General features: G+C 53.4%; 1 protein-coding gene across 1 annotated transcript in view; it reads left to right on the top strand.

Moving 5' to 3' along the window:
• The window catches only part of Sipa1l3 (signal induced proliferation associated 1 like 3), a 226,555-nt gene extending 211,354 nt beyond the window's left edge, over nt 1-15,201 (top strand). Inside the window, exons 17-22 of the mRNA XM_026412165.2 lie at nt 2,529-2,694; nt 3,347-3,593; nt 7,227-7,370; nt 10,320-10,455; nt 12,032-12,113; nt 13,959-15,201. Coding sequence (XP_026267950.2) covers nt 2,529-2,694; nt 3,347-3,593; nt 7,227-7,370; nt 10,320-10,455; nt 12,032-12,113; nt 13,959-14,102 — 919 coding nt within the window. The 3' untranslated portion in view covers nt 14,103-15,201. The remainder of the gene's footprint in view (nt 1-2,528; nt 2,695-3,346; nt 3,594-7,226; nt 7,371-10,319; nt 10,456-12,031; nt 12,114-13,958) is intronic.
• Nucleotides 15,202-16,650: the final 1,449 nt, after the last annotated feature.

Below are 16,650 nucleotides of genomic sequence, written 5' to 3'. Positions count from 1 at the left end.
ATGTAAAGTAAAAGTTCCACTTTCCTACCTCCTACTTCCTGGAGGTAATCATGGTTCATTTCTTCCAGAAAATTTTTTTTTGCACATAAAAGCACATCTTTTTTTTTTTAACATTTATTTTTTGGTTGTAGTTGGACACAATACCTTTATTTCACTTAGTTATTTTTATGTGGTTCTGATGATCGAACCCAGGGTCTCGCACATGCGAGGTGAGCGCTCTACCACTGAGCCGCATCCCAGCCCCAGAGGCATATTTTTAATCAAACATGATCATGTTCCATGCACTGTACAGGTTTTCATCCCACGTGTGATGTAAACATGGCGGTCAAGGTGGCTAGGTTTGGAAGAATAACAGGGTCCTCAGTACCCTTGATTATCATTTTAAGCTTTACTCGATGATGCTGTTCCGGGTGGGGTTTCTTTTTGGAGCAAACCAATTCAGCTCTGCTACCTAGAAGGTCACAGTGCTCACCGATGCTTTTGTTTTCTATCCCTGCCATCAGAAGACACCAGAGAAAAAGGTGGTTTTCACCTGGAAGGGAAACAGTGGGGCAGCACGACACCTTCCCTGTGTCCCATCATCACTGTCTGTGTCCTACAGTTACATGCATGGCCACTGACTGTCCTCCCACCCAGGGGACATAATGCCAGTATCATGATGATAGGCTCCAAAGACTTAGAAATACCGGCTACCCTAGGCTCTTTGGCAGGACAGTTGCCAGAGTAAGTGGGGAGCATGAGAGGGCAAGAAATTCTAAGACGACACAGGGGTCTGTCAGTGAGGTTTCTAGAGAGTCTGGGTCATGTTAGGACAGCTCACACAGCTGGCTTGTTTAGGATACTCCTTTATGATGTTCACTATGCCCTTACAAATTCTAAGTTGATATTATCTCTCTAGATGTTTCTGGAATTTCCATAGTTACAGTGATCTGATCAGAAATGTTTTCAAAGAGTGCATGCATTTGTTTCTTATCTTTTGAAGGCATAAAACTTGTTAATCAAAAACCACAACCAAAAAAACATGGCAGTCAAGCTTGATGGTGGCAACTGTAGACTCCTCAACCCGTTGCCTTAATTTGAATCCTGACTCCTCCCTCCACAAACTGTGTGACTTTGGACAAGTGGCTTAACTCCTCTGTGCCTTAATCTCTTCATCCATGAGATGGGATCTGAGTAGGGCAGCTTTCGGGGGATTCGAATGTGTGCCCAGGGAGCCGGGCCTTGCTATGCTGCTGTCTCTTTCTGCTCGGCTGACAGACCAGAGACAAAGACAGCTACAGGTCACAACAGCTGCTGTAAGAAAGGGAAAGGGGACCGTGGTAGAAGGCACGGCCAGTGTTACAGGCTCCCACCTCCTGCCTCAGTTCCCATCTGTGAAATGGGAATGATCAGAAGAGGGGCTCCCTGTGTGGTGTCTGGTGAGGATGATGTACCTGGTCACTGTCATTTTTTTTCTTAGGGGTGGCCGGGCCTTAGGTCAGGTCCCCATTTCACCAGGAAGCTTGAATATTTTTACCCAGAAGCTCAGACTTGAGCCCAGAAGCTAGGTCACAGTCTAAATGCAAGAGGTCCGGCCCTGGGGGCCGCTGAGTGGAGGACGGGGGTGGCCTTGTCAGCCTGGAGCCCACAGGGGACAGTGGTGGCGCCCCGGCCACAGCATGAACACAGGGCTGAGCATCTCAGAGGTTAGGGTTCTCTTGAGTCCATGTCAGCTGTCACAAGGGCAGCCTCATGTCCCCAGTACTTGCAAATTGGGACCTAACACTCTTCAGCTCAGAACCTGCAGGGCTCCTCAAATGCAGTCCCAAGTCCCCGTGTCACTCAAGTCCCACACGTCCGCCCCTGCTCCCTGAGACCTCACCTCCCACCTCTTGCCCCCTCGTCCCCCATTCCTCCAGTTCACCAAGCTCGTTGCCCCTCATGGCCCCAACTCTGGCTCTTTCCTCCACCTCCCATGGGATTCCTTCCTTCCAGTCCCCGGCCCCCAGGTGTCACCCTTGACAACAGCCCTCCCCAGCTCCTACCCCGGTACCTGGCTTTGTTTTTCTTCAAAACATTTCCCTCAGCCAGGTGCGGTGGCGCACGACCATAATCCTAGCATCTCAGGAGGCTGAGGCAGGAGGATTCCAAGTTCAAGACCAACCTCAGCAATTTAGTAAGACCCTCCTATCTCACAAAGGAGGCTGTAGCTCAGGGGTGGAGCACCCTGGGTTCAATACACCCAGAACTACAAAAAAAAAAAATCTCTCTAGCTCACCCACGGGGTCTCTCTGTTCATTTGATCAGTGTTGGTCGCCCTTCCTAGACGTGGGCTCCATATCACGGCTGTTCCCCAGTCCCTGGAACAGGCTCAGCCAGAGGTGTTCCCAAGAAGTGCCTGGATGATGCGTGTACAGAGTGGCCAAGGGCTCTGCTGTGCACCTTGGCCAGGTGGAGTAGGTGTGGCCGTTCACCAGAGGCAGCTGGCTGTGAGTCCCCACAGCTTTGGAAGGAGCTCGCGGCCCCTGACCCCGGCGCTCTGCTTGCAGGCAGGTGGACACCAACACAAAGAACGTCTTTGGGCAGCCACGGTTAAGGGCATCCCTGCGAGACCTCCGGTCCCCTCGGAAGAACTACAAGTCCACCATTGAGGACGACCTGAAGAAACTCATCATCATGGACAACCTGGGGCCAGAGCAGGAGAGGGACACAGGGGTGCGTGGCCAGGTGGCGTGGGGCAGGGCGGGGAGGAGGGAGCGCATCTTCGGCCCTGTCGTGGTGTGTGAGTGAGGGCCCTGTTTTGATTAGGAACAGAACCGGGGTTTAAGCCATCTCAGGAGGGCACCAGGAAGGCCTGGCTCACGTCCTTCTCCCAGAGCCCAGGGTGAAGCAGCTGCCCCCTGCCCAGAGCTCGGGGTCCGGGAGTGGAGCAGTGGTCCCAGGGGAAACTCCGGAGCGCTCTCATTCCCCAAGGACAGGGCAAGGCCAGAAGAGCAGACACATGGTGGCTCCATTGTCATCTCGTCCTTGCCTGCCCTAGGTAGCCTCACTGTCAGGCAGGCACATTCTGAGGGGACCAAGATGGCCCCCAGGCTCCCCGGCTTGTGTCCCACCAGCCCAGAGCATGGAGGAAGAGGACACTGGTGCCTGCTGGAGTCCCAGCCTGGCTCTCGGGGCCCGTGTGGCTCACTCCCTCCCCTCCCCTGCCCAGCCTCAGCCTCACTTGTCTGGAGCTGGTCAGCCGGCCAGAGGCCATGGGCTGTGGGTCAGGGAAGGCAGCCCATGGAGGCTAGGTGGGCAGGGAGCCCTTGAGGACTGACTGGGGCCCCCTATGACACTGTCCCCATGTTCCCCCCTGTCCTGGCAGCAGTCCCCCCAGAAGAGCCTGCAGCGGACACTGTCAGACGAGAGCCTGTGCAGTGGGCGCCGGGAGCCCAGCTTTGCCACCCCTGCCAGCCTGGAGCCAGGCCTGCCCAGTGACGTCCTCTTCACCAGCACCTGCACCTTCCCCTCTAGCACGCTGCCTGCCCGCCGCCAGCACCAGCACCCACTCCCGCCCGGCGGCGGCCCCAGCGCCATCCCTGCCGCTGGCAACGGATTCCCAGAGAAGAAATGTAAGCCTGGGCACCCTCCTGGTCGCCTGGAGGTTGTCTGGGTCAGTTACCTGAGGGAGGGGACTGGGTTGCCTGTGAATTTCAGAGGTGCCTGATAGTTGGGCACTGGGTGTCACCCCAAGAGCAGGGGGTGCTCTCCAAGCATCAGGGAGTTTCCTGGGATTCTCCTGAGACCAGACAGGGTCTCGGCCCCTCTGGGTGCAGGCCTGAGGGCAGGGATTGCAGCAGCTGCCCCCAGCTCCATCCTGCAGCTCCCAGTTCTGGTACCAGGCAGTTTGGTGAACATTTATTAACTGACAGGACTCCCCCAAATTTGCCATAGTGGGGAAGGTGCAGGGGTGGGACTTTTCCACACCTTTATTTGTCTTTAGTATCCCCAGGAGCAGGACGGTATGCACACCACCTCCATCAGGCCACAAAATGGGGCCTGAGCTTGTGTCCCAGGCCTCTACCACCAATGGGACTTCTTTTTCTTTTTTTGGTGGTGCTGGGGATCAAACCCAGGGCCTGTGCATATGAGGCAAGCACTGTACCAAGTGAGCTCTCTCCCAGCCCCTCCAGTGGGACTTCTCTGTGTCTCAGTTTCTTTGACTGTAAAATATCACCAGAGGAGCCAGGCGTGGTGGTGCACATCTGTAATCCTAGCTACTCTGGAAGCTGAGGCAGGAGGATTGCAAGTTCAAAGCCAGCCTCAGCAATTTGTTGAGGCCCTAAGCAACTTAGCGAGACCCTGTCTCAAAATAGAAAGGAGAGGGCTTGTGTTAGAAAGGATCGTGGCTCAGTGTTAGAGCCCTTGCCTAGCATGTGTGAGGTACTGGGTTCGATTCTCAGCACGACAAATAAATAAATTAATAAACAAAAGTCCATTGACAGTTTTAAAAAATATTTTTAAAAATATAGAAAGAAGAAAGGGCTGGATGTGGCTCAGTGGTTAAGCACTCCTGAGTTCAATCCCTTTGGTTTTTATGGGGTGGTTCCTGGGATTGAACTCAGGGTTAGGGTAAGGGTTAGGGTTAGAGATGCACAATCTCACCAGAGGACTGAGGGTAAAGCTCAGGGGTGGAGCGCTTGCCTCGCCTGTAATCAATCCCAGCAACTCTGGAGGCTGAGGCAGGAGGCCTGCCTGGGCAATTTAACAAGACTGTCTCAGAAGCACTGGGAATGAAGTTTAGCGGTAGTGTTATCTAGGGTGTGAAGCCCTGAGTTTGACCCTCACCACTGAAAAGATGAAGATAGATAGATAGATAGAGAGAGAGAGAGAGAGAGATTAGCGTATAGCAAACCCAGCATAACATCTAAATGTGTCATGAGTACTGAAAATCTACTGGCTGCTTATTTTTGTTGATAGGGGGTTTGGGGGATTTTGTTTTTTATTGTTGAGTTGCGTTGTGTTTGAGGCACTGGGGATTGAACCCAGGAATACTCTACCACTGAGCTACATCCCCGGCCCTTTTCATTTTTTGAGATATGAGCCCATTAAATTATCCAGGCTGGCCTCCATTTTTTTTTTTGCTGCGGGTGGGGTGGTAGCAGGGTTTGAACTCAGGGGCACTTAACCACTGAGCCACATCCCCAGCCCTGTTTTGAACTTTATTTAGAGACAGGGTCTCACTGAGATGCTTAGGGCCTCCCTAAATTGCTGAAGCTGGCTTTGAACTCGATCCTCCTGCCTCAGCCTTCCAAGCTGTTAGGATTATAGGTGTGTACCACCGCGCCCAGCTGACCTCCAGTTTTTTTTAATGGAATTTATATATATAATATATATTTATAGGTGGACACAATATCCTTATTTTATTTTTATGTGGTGCTGAGGATCGAACCCAGTGTCTGACGCATGCCAGGCGAGTACTCTGTCACTGAACCATAACTCCAGCCCTGGCCTCCAATTTTTGATCCTACCTCAGCCTCCAGAGTCACTGGTATATGCCACTGACTTGTTAGTGTTTTTAATTTTTTATTTTAATTATTTTGGGTATCTGATTCTAGGGATCAAACCCAGGACCGTGGTCATAGTAGGCAAAAGTGTACCACTGAGCTTTATTTCTCAACTGATAAAGACATAAGGCTTGTACATAATACTGGGGTGCCATGTGATGTTTTAGTATACATGAGTCTGCTCTACCACCTATCATTTCTCCGTGGTAAAAACATTCAGTATCCTTTCTTCTAGCTTTTGGGGGTACATAGTACATAATTGTGATACAGTCACCCTGGTGTGCAGTACCTCACCAGAGTTTCTTGCTGCTTACAACAACTTAGTCCTTATTGGTCAGCTTTTTCCATCCCACCTCCCCACTAAAGTGAGCATCATGAGACAGGTTTGCCCCTTTAGACTAGAGAACAAGGGTTAAAACACTAGGAGCCTGGACTTTCCAAACCTTCTAGGCCCATGGGGTCTGGCTCAGAGCAGGACTAGTCCCCACCACCACTTCAGATCCCAAATTCCAGCCTTGGTTTTCCTGCTCCATACGTGGAGGTCATAATGCCACCCTCCCTTCCCCCACCACGGCAAGGCTGTGAGATGACCCCCCAACCCCAGCTTATCCCGCACAGAAGAAGTGTGCTGGGGGCATGGCGCAGGCCTGGTCAGGCCCCTGACCCCTCTCTGCCTCATTATCCTCCTCTGTCCCTTCCCTTTGAGGGCTCCAGAGTCAGGCCCAGGACCTCAGCCTGGCACACAGGACTCCAGCTGCTGCTGGCACGATGCTTCCCCCGCCTGCCATTCCCAGCACCTTGAGGCCTCACAGCCTCTTCCTCTGCCCGTTGTGTCAAATCCAACCCACCAGGTCTCCCCACAGTGTCCCTGCCACATCTCAACACTGTCTATAAACTGGTGCCCCAAATTTCTGCACCCCAACACTCTCCCCAACTCTAGGCTCCTCTGGCGGGCCCCCTCCCACTGCTGCCTTGTGGATGTCTTGATGCACCTGTGCCTGATGCCTCCACCCAGCCTTCCCCACTTGAAACCAATCCACCGGCTGTGCCCAGACCCAGCAGAACCTGAAGACGTCCTAGACCTTTCTCTTGTCTCACACCCACGTCCACTCTTCAGACTTTGGGGGCTCCACCTGCAGAATGGATCCAGAACCTTTTCACTTGCCCCCCCACACCCATCACCCACGGCCTGCCCAGTCCCACCCCTGGTTCCTTCCGAATCCCACAGCAGCCTCCCTGCTGTCTCCCTGCCCCCTCCTCCTGCCCCCCCCCCCCGCCGCCACACAGTCTGTCTACTGCCCTCCCTCCAGCCAGAGGGAGCCTCCCAGCCTGCCACGACAGGGTGGCACTCCAGATAACAGGGTAACAGCTTGGTCAGGACTCACAGGGCCCCACAGCCCTGTCACCTCTGACTTAACCTGCCACAGCTCTCCCCGTTCGCCCTGTCCTAGCTGGACCTCCTCAGTGTTCTTTAAACCTGCAGCATGTTCCTGCCCTGGGGATTTTGCCCTGGCTACTGCACCTGCCCTAAATGCTCTTCCCCAGATCTGCTCAAAGGTCACCTTCTAAGCAAGGTGTCCCCACCATCCTGTTAAAAGTTGCACCTCACCCACTGGAGGTTTCCCTCACGGGGTCTTCTGATAAGCAGTGGAAAGTATTCATTTGCCTCTCACGTTGTGCTCAACTCTCCTCACCTAGCTGCCATCTCCGCCTCAGAACTTTCACTGGCTGATGGACGGGACCGGCCCTTGCGGCGCCTGGACCCTGGGATGATGCCCCTGCCTGATACAGCTGCTGGTCTCGAATGGTCCAGCCTGGTAAACGCAGCCAAGGCCTACGAAGGTAGGTGCCTCCACCCCGCCCAATCGGAGCCTCATCTCCGTTGCGCTAGAAGGATCAGTTGAGGGCCTGTGGCTCCACAGGCAGTTGCGCCCAGGTCCCAGAATCGGGGAGTCACGTCACTTGTACACTGTGTAGTGTTTTATCTCTGCTCTCCAGTGACCTGGTGCGCTTCCAAGAGGAGGCCACACTCCATCCAGCACTTGGCACTTGGCAAACTCACCACCATCTGAGGAATACATTAGGACTCCCTTGTGCAGATGAGGAAACTGAGGCTGAGTTGCCACAAAGTTGACTGTGTTTTGTCACCTGACACATGGGGTCAGGATTTGAACCCAGGACTGCACATCCTCCAAATAAAAATAGGCATAGGGGGCTAGGGATATAGCTCAGTTGGTCGAGTGCTTGCCTCACATGCATAAGGCCCTGGGTTCAATCCCAGCACCACACACACACAAAAAAAAAAAATAGGCATAGGTTTGGCACAGTGGTGCATGCCTGTAATCCCAGCCATTTGGGAGGCTGAAGCAGGAGGATCATGAGTTCAATGTCAGCCTCAGCAACTTAATAAGACCCTGTCTCAAAATATGAAAAGGGCTGGGGATGCAGCTCGGGGGTAAAGCACCCTTGGACTTAGTCCTCAATACCAGAAAAACTGCCGAGGTGGGGTCTGATGACCCTGCCAGGGAGGGTGAGTGAAGGCGTGCATTGTGACCTGGGTACAATGTCAGTTGCTTGCCAGCCCCTCCGTGGAAGTCAACTCTTCCATATGTACTAAAAAAATTTTTTTTTATTTTTACTTTTCGGCGGACACAACATCTTTGTTTGTATGTGGTGCTGAGGATCGAACCCAGGCTGCACGCATGCCAGGCGAGCGCGCTACCACTCGAGCCACATCCCCAGCCCTCTACTAAAAATTTTAAATGTGCACACCCTGTTTGCCCAGCAGTTCTAATAAGTTCTTAATAATTTGGCATGCGTGGACATGCTGGTGGCACAACCTGTAATCAGTGACTCGGAAGACTGAGGCAGGAGGATTGAAAGTTCAAGACCAGCTTCAGCAACTTAGCAAGAACTTGTCCCAAAATAAAATAAGACGGGCTAGGGTTGTGGCTTAGTGGCAAAGTACTTGCCTAGCATGTGTGAAGCACTGGGTTCCATCCTCAGCACCACATATAAATAAATAAAAACAAAGGTACATCAACAATTAAAAAATATTTTAAAAAATAAAAATAAAATCAGAAAAGCTCAGTGGCAAAGTGCCTTGGGTTCCATCCCCAGTACCAAAAAAAATTAACAATGAAAATAAGAGCCAGGCACAGTGGCACATGCCGGTAATTCCAGTGACTTGGGAGGCTGAGGCAGGAGGATCATGAATTCAAAGACTCTCAGCAACTTAATGAGGTCCTAAGCAACTCAGTGAGACCCGGTCTCCAAATAAAATACGAAAAAGGGCTGGGGATGTGGCTCAGTGGTTGAGTGCCCCTGGTTCAATCCCCAGGACCAAGAAAATAAATAATAATAAATGAGCCACAGAAGGTTGGGAAAGAGAGATGAGAATAGAGCAGAAAGGCCCGGAAGGAGCCAGGCATGGTGGCACAGGCCTGTAATCCCAGCAGCTTGGGATGCTGAGGCAGGAGGGTCTCAAGTTCTAGGACAGCTTGGGCAACTTAGGCCCTGACTCAAAAGAAAAGAGCTGGGGATGTGGCCCAGTAGCAGGGCACCCTGGGTTCACCCTCAGCAGCTCAGAAATAGAGAAAGAGACAGGAGAGGAGGGGGACATCCCAGCTCCCTGGAAGCAGGGGAGGGCCTGCAGTGGGAGGGAAGGGGCTCCAGCACACTGCAGAGCTCGGGTTTTGTTATTGTTCTGTTTTGTGGTGTTGGGCATGGAACCCGGGCCTCGTGCTAGGTGAGTGCTCTGCCACTGAGCGCCACCCCTGCAGCGTGTTCTGCGGCGGTTCAGGGAGAAGGTAAACTGAGATGGGAAGAGGAGAAAGCCAATGTGGCAGCAGGGAGTGGCTCTGAGGAAAGCCCCTCCGGTCTTTACTGTGCTGTTTTAGAGAGAGTGGAAGAGGCTGAGTTGGGAAACCTCCAGACCCAAATGGCAGCGTCTACCCTCTTCATACCTGGCACAAAGTCACCTTGTTTCTGATGCCCCCGAGTGTTCCCTTGCATGGCCACTATGGCTCACAGTCCAGTGATTAAGGACACTGCGGCCGTCACCAGTTCTTGCTGTTACAGAAAGAGAACCCAACAGTTGTGTTTAAGAACGCGCAAGTCAAGTGCTGGGGGCCGGGGACTTCGCTTTCCCTGGCAGCCCCATGACATCCCCTCTCTTCACTGGGCCTCTTCTATTTGACTTTTTCATTTTGCTGAAATTTTGTAAACCTTCCCGGGAGGAAGTGGAGTAGTGCAGTGAGTTCGTGGACCCATCACCCAGCTTCAGCCCTATCCACTTTGGGCTACTATTTTCAGACCCTTTATTTGTTAACAAAACCAGGGCATTTATACCAAGAATGTGCGAGCTCTGAATCTGGCCACTGCCCCGCAGTGTCCTTGAGCTCGCTTATCTGTGCCTTCAGTGCTGTGTAAAGGCAGTTGGATCTAGAGGCTTGACCCCCTCAGGATGGGATCTTATCGCTTGTGTTCTCATTTTATTTGGTTGGGTTTTTTGGCAAAAATCCATCCTAAATGCCTTCATGATATATCAAAATGAAATTGAAAATGTCAGACAAGGTCTGGAGGCGTAGTTCAGTGGCAGAGCCCTTGTCTGGCATGTACAAGGGCCTGGGTTCCATCCCCAGCACCACACAAAAAAAGAAAATGTCATGGAGGTTTGGGCAGGAGGTTTGTGGGGTGGGGGGCATGGTCAGTCAGCTGGGAGAAATGGGAGCCCTGCCTTCCCACCCATGAGAACTCAGCCCCTCTCCTCTCTCTCCCTCTCCCTGGCAGTGCAAAGAGCCGTCTCGCTCTTCTCTCTAAACGACCCAGCCCTGAGCCCAGACATCCCACCTGCACACAGTCCTGTCCACAGTCACCTGAGCCTGGAGCGGGGGCCCCCGACCCCCAGGACCACCCCTACCATGAGGTGAGGTTTCCTTGGAAACATCCAGTGGCCCTGCAGCCCAGGTCCCTACAGGCAAGAGGTCTGTGCAGTGAGGAGGTGGCTGCTGTGGGTCACCCCCACCACTCCCTGGGCAGGAGGTCCCCTCACCTAACAGACAGGATGACAGCGTTGCACTGGGGACCAGCTGTGGCCAAGACAGACTCCTCGCCTGCCTTGTGGATCTCTGAGTCCATTGGCAAGGGCACTTTGCACAACCTCACACAATTGTTTCACTTCCAACTTTGAAAAATGTTAAGTAGCGTCCCACAACCACCCTACTCATCTGTCCCCTCCTGGTCTCCTGTGTAGATCCCCAGGTGGCGCAGACTGGCACCCAACACCTTTCACATCTGCCCTGACAAGGCCTAAGCCAGGCTGTATATGGGGACCCCTGCAGGATTGAGGCCAGGACCCGCCCTCTGGAGTCTGGTGGGGAGAGGACAGAGAGGTGTCTCACTTGGCCATGGCACATGGGGCTTCTCACCGTCAGTGCGGTGTGTTGGTTCTGGTTGATCGGCAGAAAGTGAAGGAGGCAGAGAATGTAACAGCGCTCTGCCTGCGTGATGTGTTGACGTGCTCTGCTGGCCTCGCAGCACAGGGCCCCAGGTACCACACAGCACCTGTGTGCTCTGTGGGCAACGGGAGCCCTTTTTGAGGGTAATTTTGATTCTTGGGCGTTTTCTGCTCCACACACTGGCCCCAGCCCAACCTCCATGGAAAGTGGGACCCACTGTAAAGATGAGATGGGCACGCAACGCTGGTGCTGCAGGAGCCATGGTGTGGGAAGTGGCAGGACCTATGGCCCCTGAGCTCACGGCTCAGTCACCTTGAACCCCACGGTGATGACCTCCCCTGAGCCTCCCACCTCCCCCTGCAGGTCCCTAAGATAGAGAACCATGGAGGAGGAGAAAGGGAGGGAGAGGCAGGAGGCCAGGCCCCACCTCCTTCGCCCCTGTGCAGCTCACCTGACCCTATCCCCTGCACCCCATCCTCTTAGGCGTGTGAGCCCATGGCGCCTGCCCACGGGCACCTCCCTCAGACCTGCTCTAAGCAGGGAGGGGAGCCTGTTTCTCCCCTGCAATGCCAGGCGAGCTCAGGGCTGGAAGAATCTGCGCAGAGGAGGAGCCTCAGGCAATGGGGTTCAGATCCCAGCACCAGCACAAGGGAGGAAAGTGGGTGGCAACACCCCCTCCCCAAGCCCAGGCCTCCTCTTCTGTTCCATGTGAGGTCCCCTCACAGGACAGTGGCTGAGACACTTAGACTGACCACACAAATTGCTGGGTGGTGCAGGGCTTGGCCCACAGTAGGGGGATAATGGGCTTGTCATCATTTCCAACACTGACCATGGTAAGCCCTGTGTCTGTTTGTCCATCCTCCTCCTTCCTGTGCCTGGAGCAGCACCTGACCTGCAGATGCTCAGTAGGTGTTCAGGGATGGACTTTTGTATCCCATGGATACAGAGAAGTGATTCTCCCCAAAAGTCCCAGATATGGCCCATCCTTGGGGCAATCGCTCGCTTCAGGTGCCACACAGCTGACCTTGTCCTCCCTCTCTCCAGTGAAGAGCCACCCCTGGATCTGACGGGCAAGGTGTACCAGCTGGAAGTGATGCTGAAGCAGCTGCACACGGACCTCCAGAAGGTGAGGGCCCGCGCACACACCTGCTGCCCCTCCCCAGACCCGCCCAGGCGCCTGCCAAGGCTACTCGGCACCTATCCACCCTCCTTGCTGCTACTCTTGGGTCTAGTCATGAATAAAACAGAGAAAGTGACAATTCAGAAGGCGAGGGAGCTCACAGAGACACTCTTAGACATTCTTGGAGAACAAATTGGTCCAACCTTTTTGGACAGCGATTGGGCAGTATTTACCAAAATGTAATCGTAGAGCAACATGGTGGTGCACACCCATAATTCCAGCAACTCAAGAAGCTGAGGCAGGAGGATCACAAGTTCCAGGCCAGGCTTAGCAACTTAGTGAGACCCTGTCTCAAATTAATCAGTCCAAAGGACTGAAGATGCAGCTCAGTGTGGGAACACCCCTGGGTGCGCTGCCCTGCTGGGGTGTGGGGAGTGTAACTGGAGGTCTGGGACTACATTACAGCTCAGTGATAGAACATGTGCCCAGCATGCCCGAGGCTCTAGGTTCGTGAATCTAGTTGACCCAGCAATTCCACCTGTGGGAATTGGTGAGAATCTCCAGCTTGGGTACAGAGAGATCCATGAGCAGAGATGTTCACTGCTGCACTGTTGGCAATGAAAATGGGACCAGATGGCTGTCCATCAAAAGGAGAAGGATAATGTAAATCACGGACACCCATGCAGCAGAATGGTTTGCAGCCAATTAAAATAGCAAATCTACCCCCTGACTGACGTGCAGGAGAAGGCCAGGAACTCCGGTACAAAACACAGCAAGCTGCAGAGCTGTTTCCTAGAACGTTCTCATATTTTTTTTTTTTTTATTTTTTTTTATTTTTTATTTTTTTGGTCTTCTCCACGCTGGGGATGGAACCCAGGGCTTCACACGTGATGAGCAAGTGCTTTCCCCTGGAGCTATGTCCCAGCCCAGTGTGCTTCTGTTTTGTTTTTAATTATTAACAACCACGGGTTAAGAGGGACATGTAGGGTCTTAGGATGTGGTTCATGGTAGAGTGCCTGTTTGGCTGCATGAGACCCTGGCTTCCATCCACTGCACCACACAAAAAAAGGAGGGACACTAGGTGATGGCATTCCAAATGGACTGTCCCTAGGGTGTACAAGAATGAGGAGAGACAGGGCAGAGGAGACTTTTGTCTGTCATTTATATACTTTGAGGTCAAAATTAAAAAGCAGAGCATGAGGGGCTGGGGTTGTAGCTCAGTGGTAGAGTGCTTGCCTCACATGCATGAAACTATGGGTTCGATCCTCAGCACCACATAAAAATAAATAAGTAAATAAAAATTAAATATATATGTAAATAAAAAGAAGTAGAGCACAATGTACTCCTCCAGCCCAGGAATCACAGCGGCCCAGGTTCAAACCCTGCCCCACCCTTAGTACTATGTGACCTTAAACAAGTCACTGGCTTAGCCAGTGTTCTGTCACCCCAAGAGCCTCTTAGAATAGGTGATAGGGCCTGCTCAGGCTGCCTCACTATGTGAGGCTTGGTTCCATCTTCCAGGAAAATGAGGATAATGACCGTTCCCAGGCCCTTGGGTGGGGGTAGGATGAGGTGATGACAGTATCGCAATGCTTGTCAGTTACTCCCAGGCAGGCTATGTTCTGGACCTCTGCATACCTCAGGGACCCCTCGGATCCACCCTGTCAGAGTTGAGGGAATGGGACCCACAGACAGGATGTGACAGGCCAGGGTTACTCAGCTATGGAAGCAGAGCTGGGATTTGAACCCCTGCAACTAGTTCTGGCCTGGGCTCACAGATCCCCAGGGCCACTGGCTATTCTGGGGGCTACCAAGGCCACCAGCCTTATGCCCAGCCCTCCCCCCTCACAGGAGAAGCAGGACAAGGTGGTGCTGCAGTCGGAGGTGGCCAGCCTGCGGCAGAACAACCAGCGGCTGCAGGAGGAGTCGCAGGCCGCCAGCGAGCAGCTGCGCAAGTTCGCCGAGCTTTTCTGCAGGGAGAAGAAGGAGCTCTGAGGCCGAGAGGCCACCAGGCCCTGGCACCTTGCCTGCAGGCAGGCCGTGGGCTCCTGTCCTCCTCTCTCTTTCTGTAGGCCCCTGGTGGCCGGCATGACAGGTCACTTAGCCAGGCCTGGTACCTACTGCCCCCGCAGCTCTCCACGTGGACTCAGAAACCCCAGCTAGCAGTGGGGCCTGCGGGAGCCTCCCCAGGCTGTGAGTCAGGTCACCTCCTGGTCTCAGGCCTCTCCACTGACCCCTGTGTCCCTGGAGTCACCCAGCCTCTGCCTAGGACCCGGCTGTGGGAAAGCGAGAGGGGCTGCAGAGGTCAGCATCCAGCCTCCACAGCGCCCAGGACCCACACGCCAGGGTTCTTCACTGCACCCAGCAGCCTGGCTCGTGGGCAGAGCCCCTGCATGAAAAAATATGGCGTGAAATGAGTCTTTTCCCCCACACCCCAAAGAAGCAAGTGCCCTCAGGGCGACAGACTAGGACCCTTTGGTCCCCAGTGTACTAGCTCCAAAAAGCATGGATGTCATCCCTTCCCAGCCCCCTCCTTCCACAAGCAGCCAGGAGCACTTTCATAGAGTTTAAATTATTTTCTTGGAGGCCCTAGGACGGAGAGAAGAATCCCAGCATCCAGAGGCCACTTCTTTGAGAGAAAAACTATTTGTACAAACAGGACAATTTATACGATCTTTTTCTATCAGTTCCTCTCCCACCAGAGGCCACATGCCTGGGCTTGGGTCCCCCAGGTCCCTCCACCTTTGAGCTACTGACCTGGCCGGGCCACACCTCCCGGCTCTCTCTCCTCCCAGCACGACCAAGCCCTGACCAGCAGCCAGGCCGCCTCTGGGCTCCAGAAGGCACCCTGGGAGCCTTGGGACAGGGCTGGACAACAACAGTCTTCATCTCCTGTCTGGTTTCCTTTTCCTTCGCAAGCCCATCTTGCAGGCCCCCAGCGACGGCCACCCAGACACACTCACTGTGCTCCCCGGGGAGCACTCGCAGTGCGAACCCCAGAGACGCTGTTCTAAAGGCAATAAGGGGCAGCTGGCGGGCAGCCAGGCCAGTATGGTACTACGCTGTTCACCCAGGAAACACGAGTTCCTTTTTTTTTCCTTTAAAATCAAAAAAAAAATATATATATATATATATATTTATTTTTTCATGTAGAGTTGCGCCAGAACAAGTCTGGATGGCCACAGTCTGTGGATTCCCCCAACCTCAAGCTGAGGATCGAGGCATGTCCCCCATGGGCAGGGGGTCAGCAAGAGGACCCAGAGGGACAGTCAGGGTGGCGGGAAGGCGGCTTCCCTTTCTGGGAAGCACCAGGCAGGAAGGAGTTGGCAGCATGGGCTGGGCTCAGAGCCCGAGCCAGGCAGCCGGCACTTGTCCAGAGATCCCCCAGGTTCTCTTCAGGCCCAGGAACCCGGGCAGATGGGCGTTTCAGGCACTCAGGGAGGTGCCAGGCTGGAGGGGCCGGGGCCAGAGAAGAGGGTGTTCATTGCGTCTCCCTATGATCTGCCTCTGGCCCCCAGCATCCCCCAGTCTTGAGAGTAAAACCTCAGCCTGCCACCTCCTCTCCCCACAGCGGTGGCGAGAGGCCAGCCTGCCCAGCAGCCCTCCCCAGCCCTGGCCAACTACTGTGATGTCTCCTTCCCTGGTCCCCTTCTCGGGGGTTCTCCAGACCCCCGCCCCACCCCCCTCCTCAGACCCTATCCTGGAGCCTTTATTTTTTTTTCTCATATCTTCAGATCATTCGATCATTTTGGGGACCTGATCATGCACATTGACAAGTGTAAATTATGATTTTGGTTTTATTTTGTTATTTTTAAAGAATTTCTGCACAACAAATCTATTTAATTTGAGGTTGGTGTTCTATCTGATGGCTGAGATAGTAGGCTTTTTTTCATGTTGATTTGATTCATTTGGTTAATTATTCTTTATTGTCTTTCCCCCCTCCCATCCCTGTCTTGAGATTTTCTGGCATGTTTCTGGAGGTTTCAAAGGAAATAAATGTTTCATAGAAATGGCTTGTGTGTTCACAGCTGGGCGGCTGCCCGGTCCACATCAGCCCCCTCCTGCCGGAAGCCAACCTCAGAATGTGAAATGACCCCAAATTTAAAAGAGCGAGATTCTGCTGGGCCTGGTGGCACACCACTGTAATCCCAGAGACTTGGGAGGCTGAGGCAGGAAGACTTTGAGTTTGAAGCCAGCCTGGCACCTTAGCCAGACCTTGTCTCAAAACCAAGAAGGCTAGTGGTGAAGCGCCCCTGGGTTCAATTCCAAGTATTGGGGGCAGGGGGAGGGGACACATTTCCTTTTGGTGCCTAGTCTTCTGTGGCTAGACTCCACCTCTTTAGGCAGATGGCACATCCCAGTGCCAGCTCATTTGCTTTTTTTTTCTTTTTTTGGTATTGGGGGTTGAACCCAGAGGTGCTTTACCACTGAGCCACATCCCCAGCCCCCTTTAATTTTTATCTTGAGAGTCTGGCTGAGTGTCTGAGGGTATTTGCATCTCCTGCCACAGCCACAGCCCTTCTATCTGTGCTGGTGGAGGGGT

This window comes from Urocitellus parryii, chromosome 15 (genome assembly GCF_045843805.1).
Source record: "Urocitellus parryii isolate mUroPar1 chromosome 15, mUroPar1.hap1, whole genome shotgun sequence".
NCBI classification, from domain to species: domain Eukaryota; kingdom Metazoa; phylum Chordata; class Mammalia; order Rodentia; family Sciuridae; genus Urocitellus; species Urocitellus parryii.
Note: the sequence above shows the minus strand (reverse complement) of the source record. Positions and strands in the feature narration are given on the sequence as shown.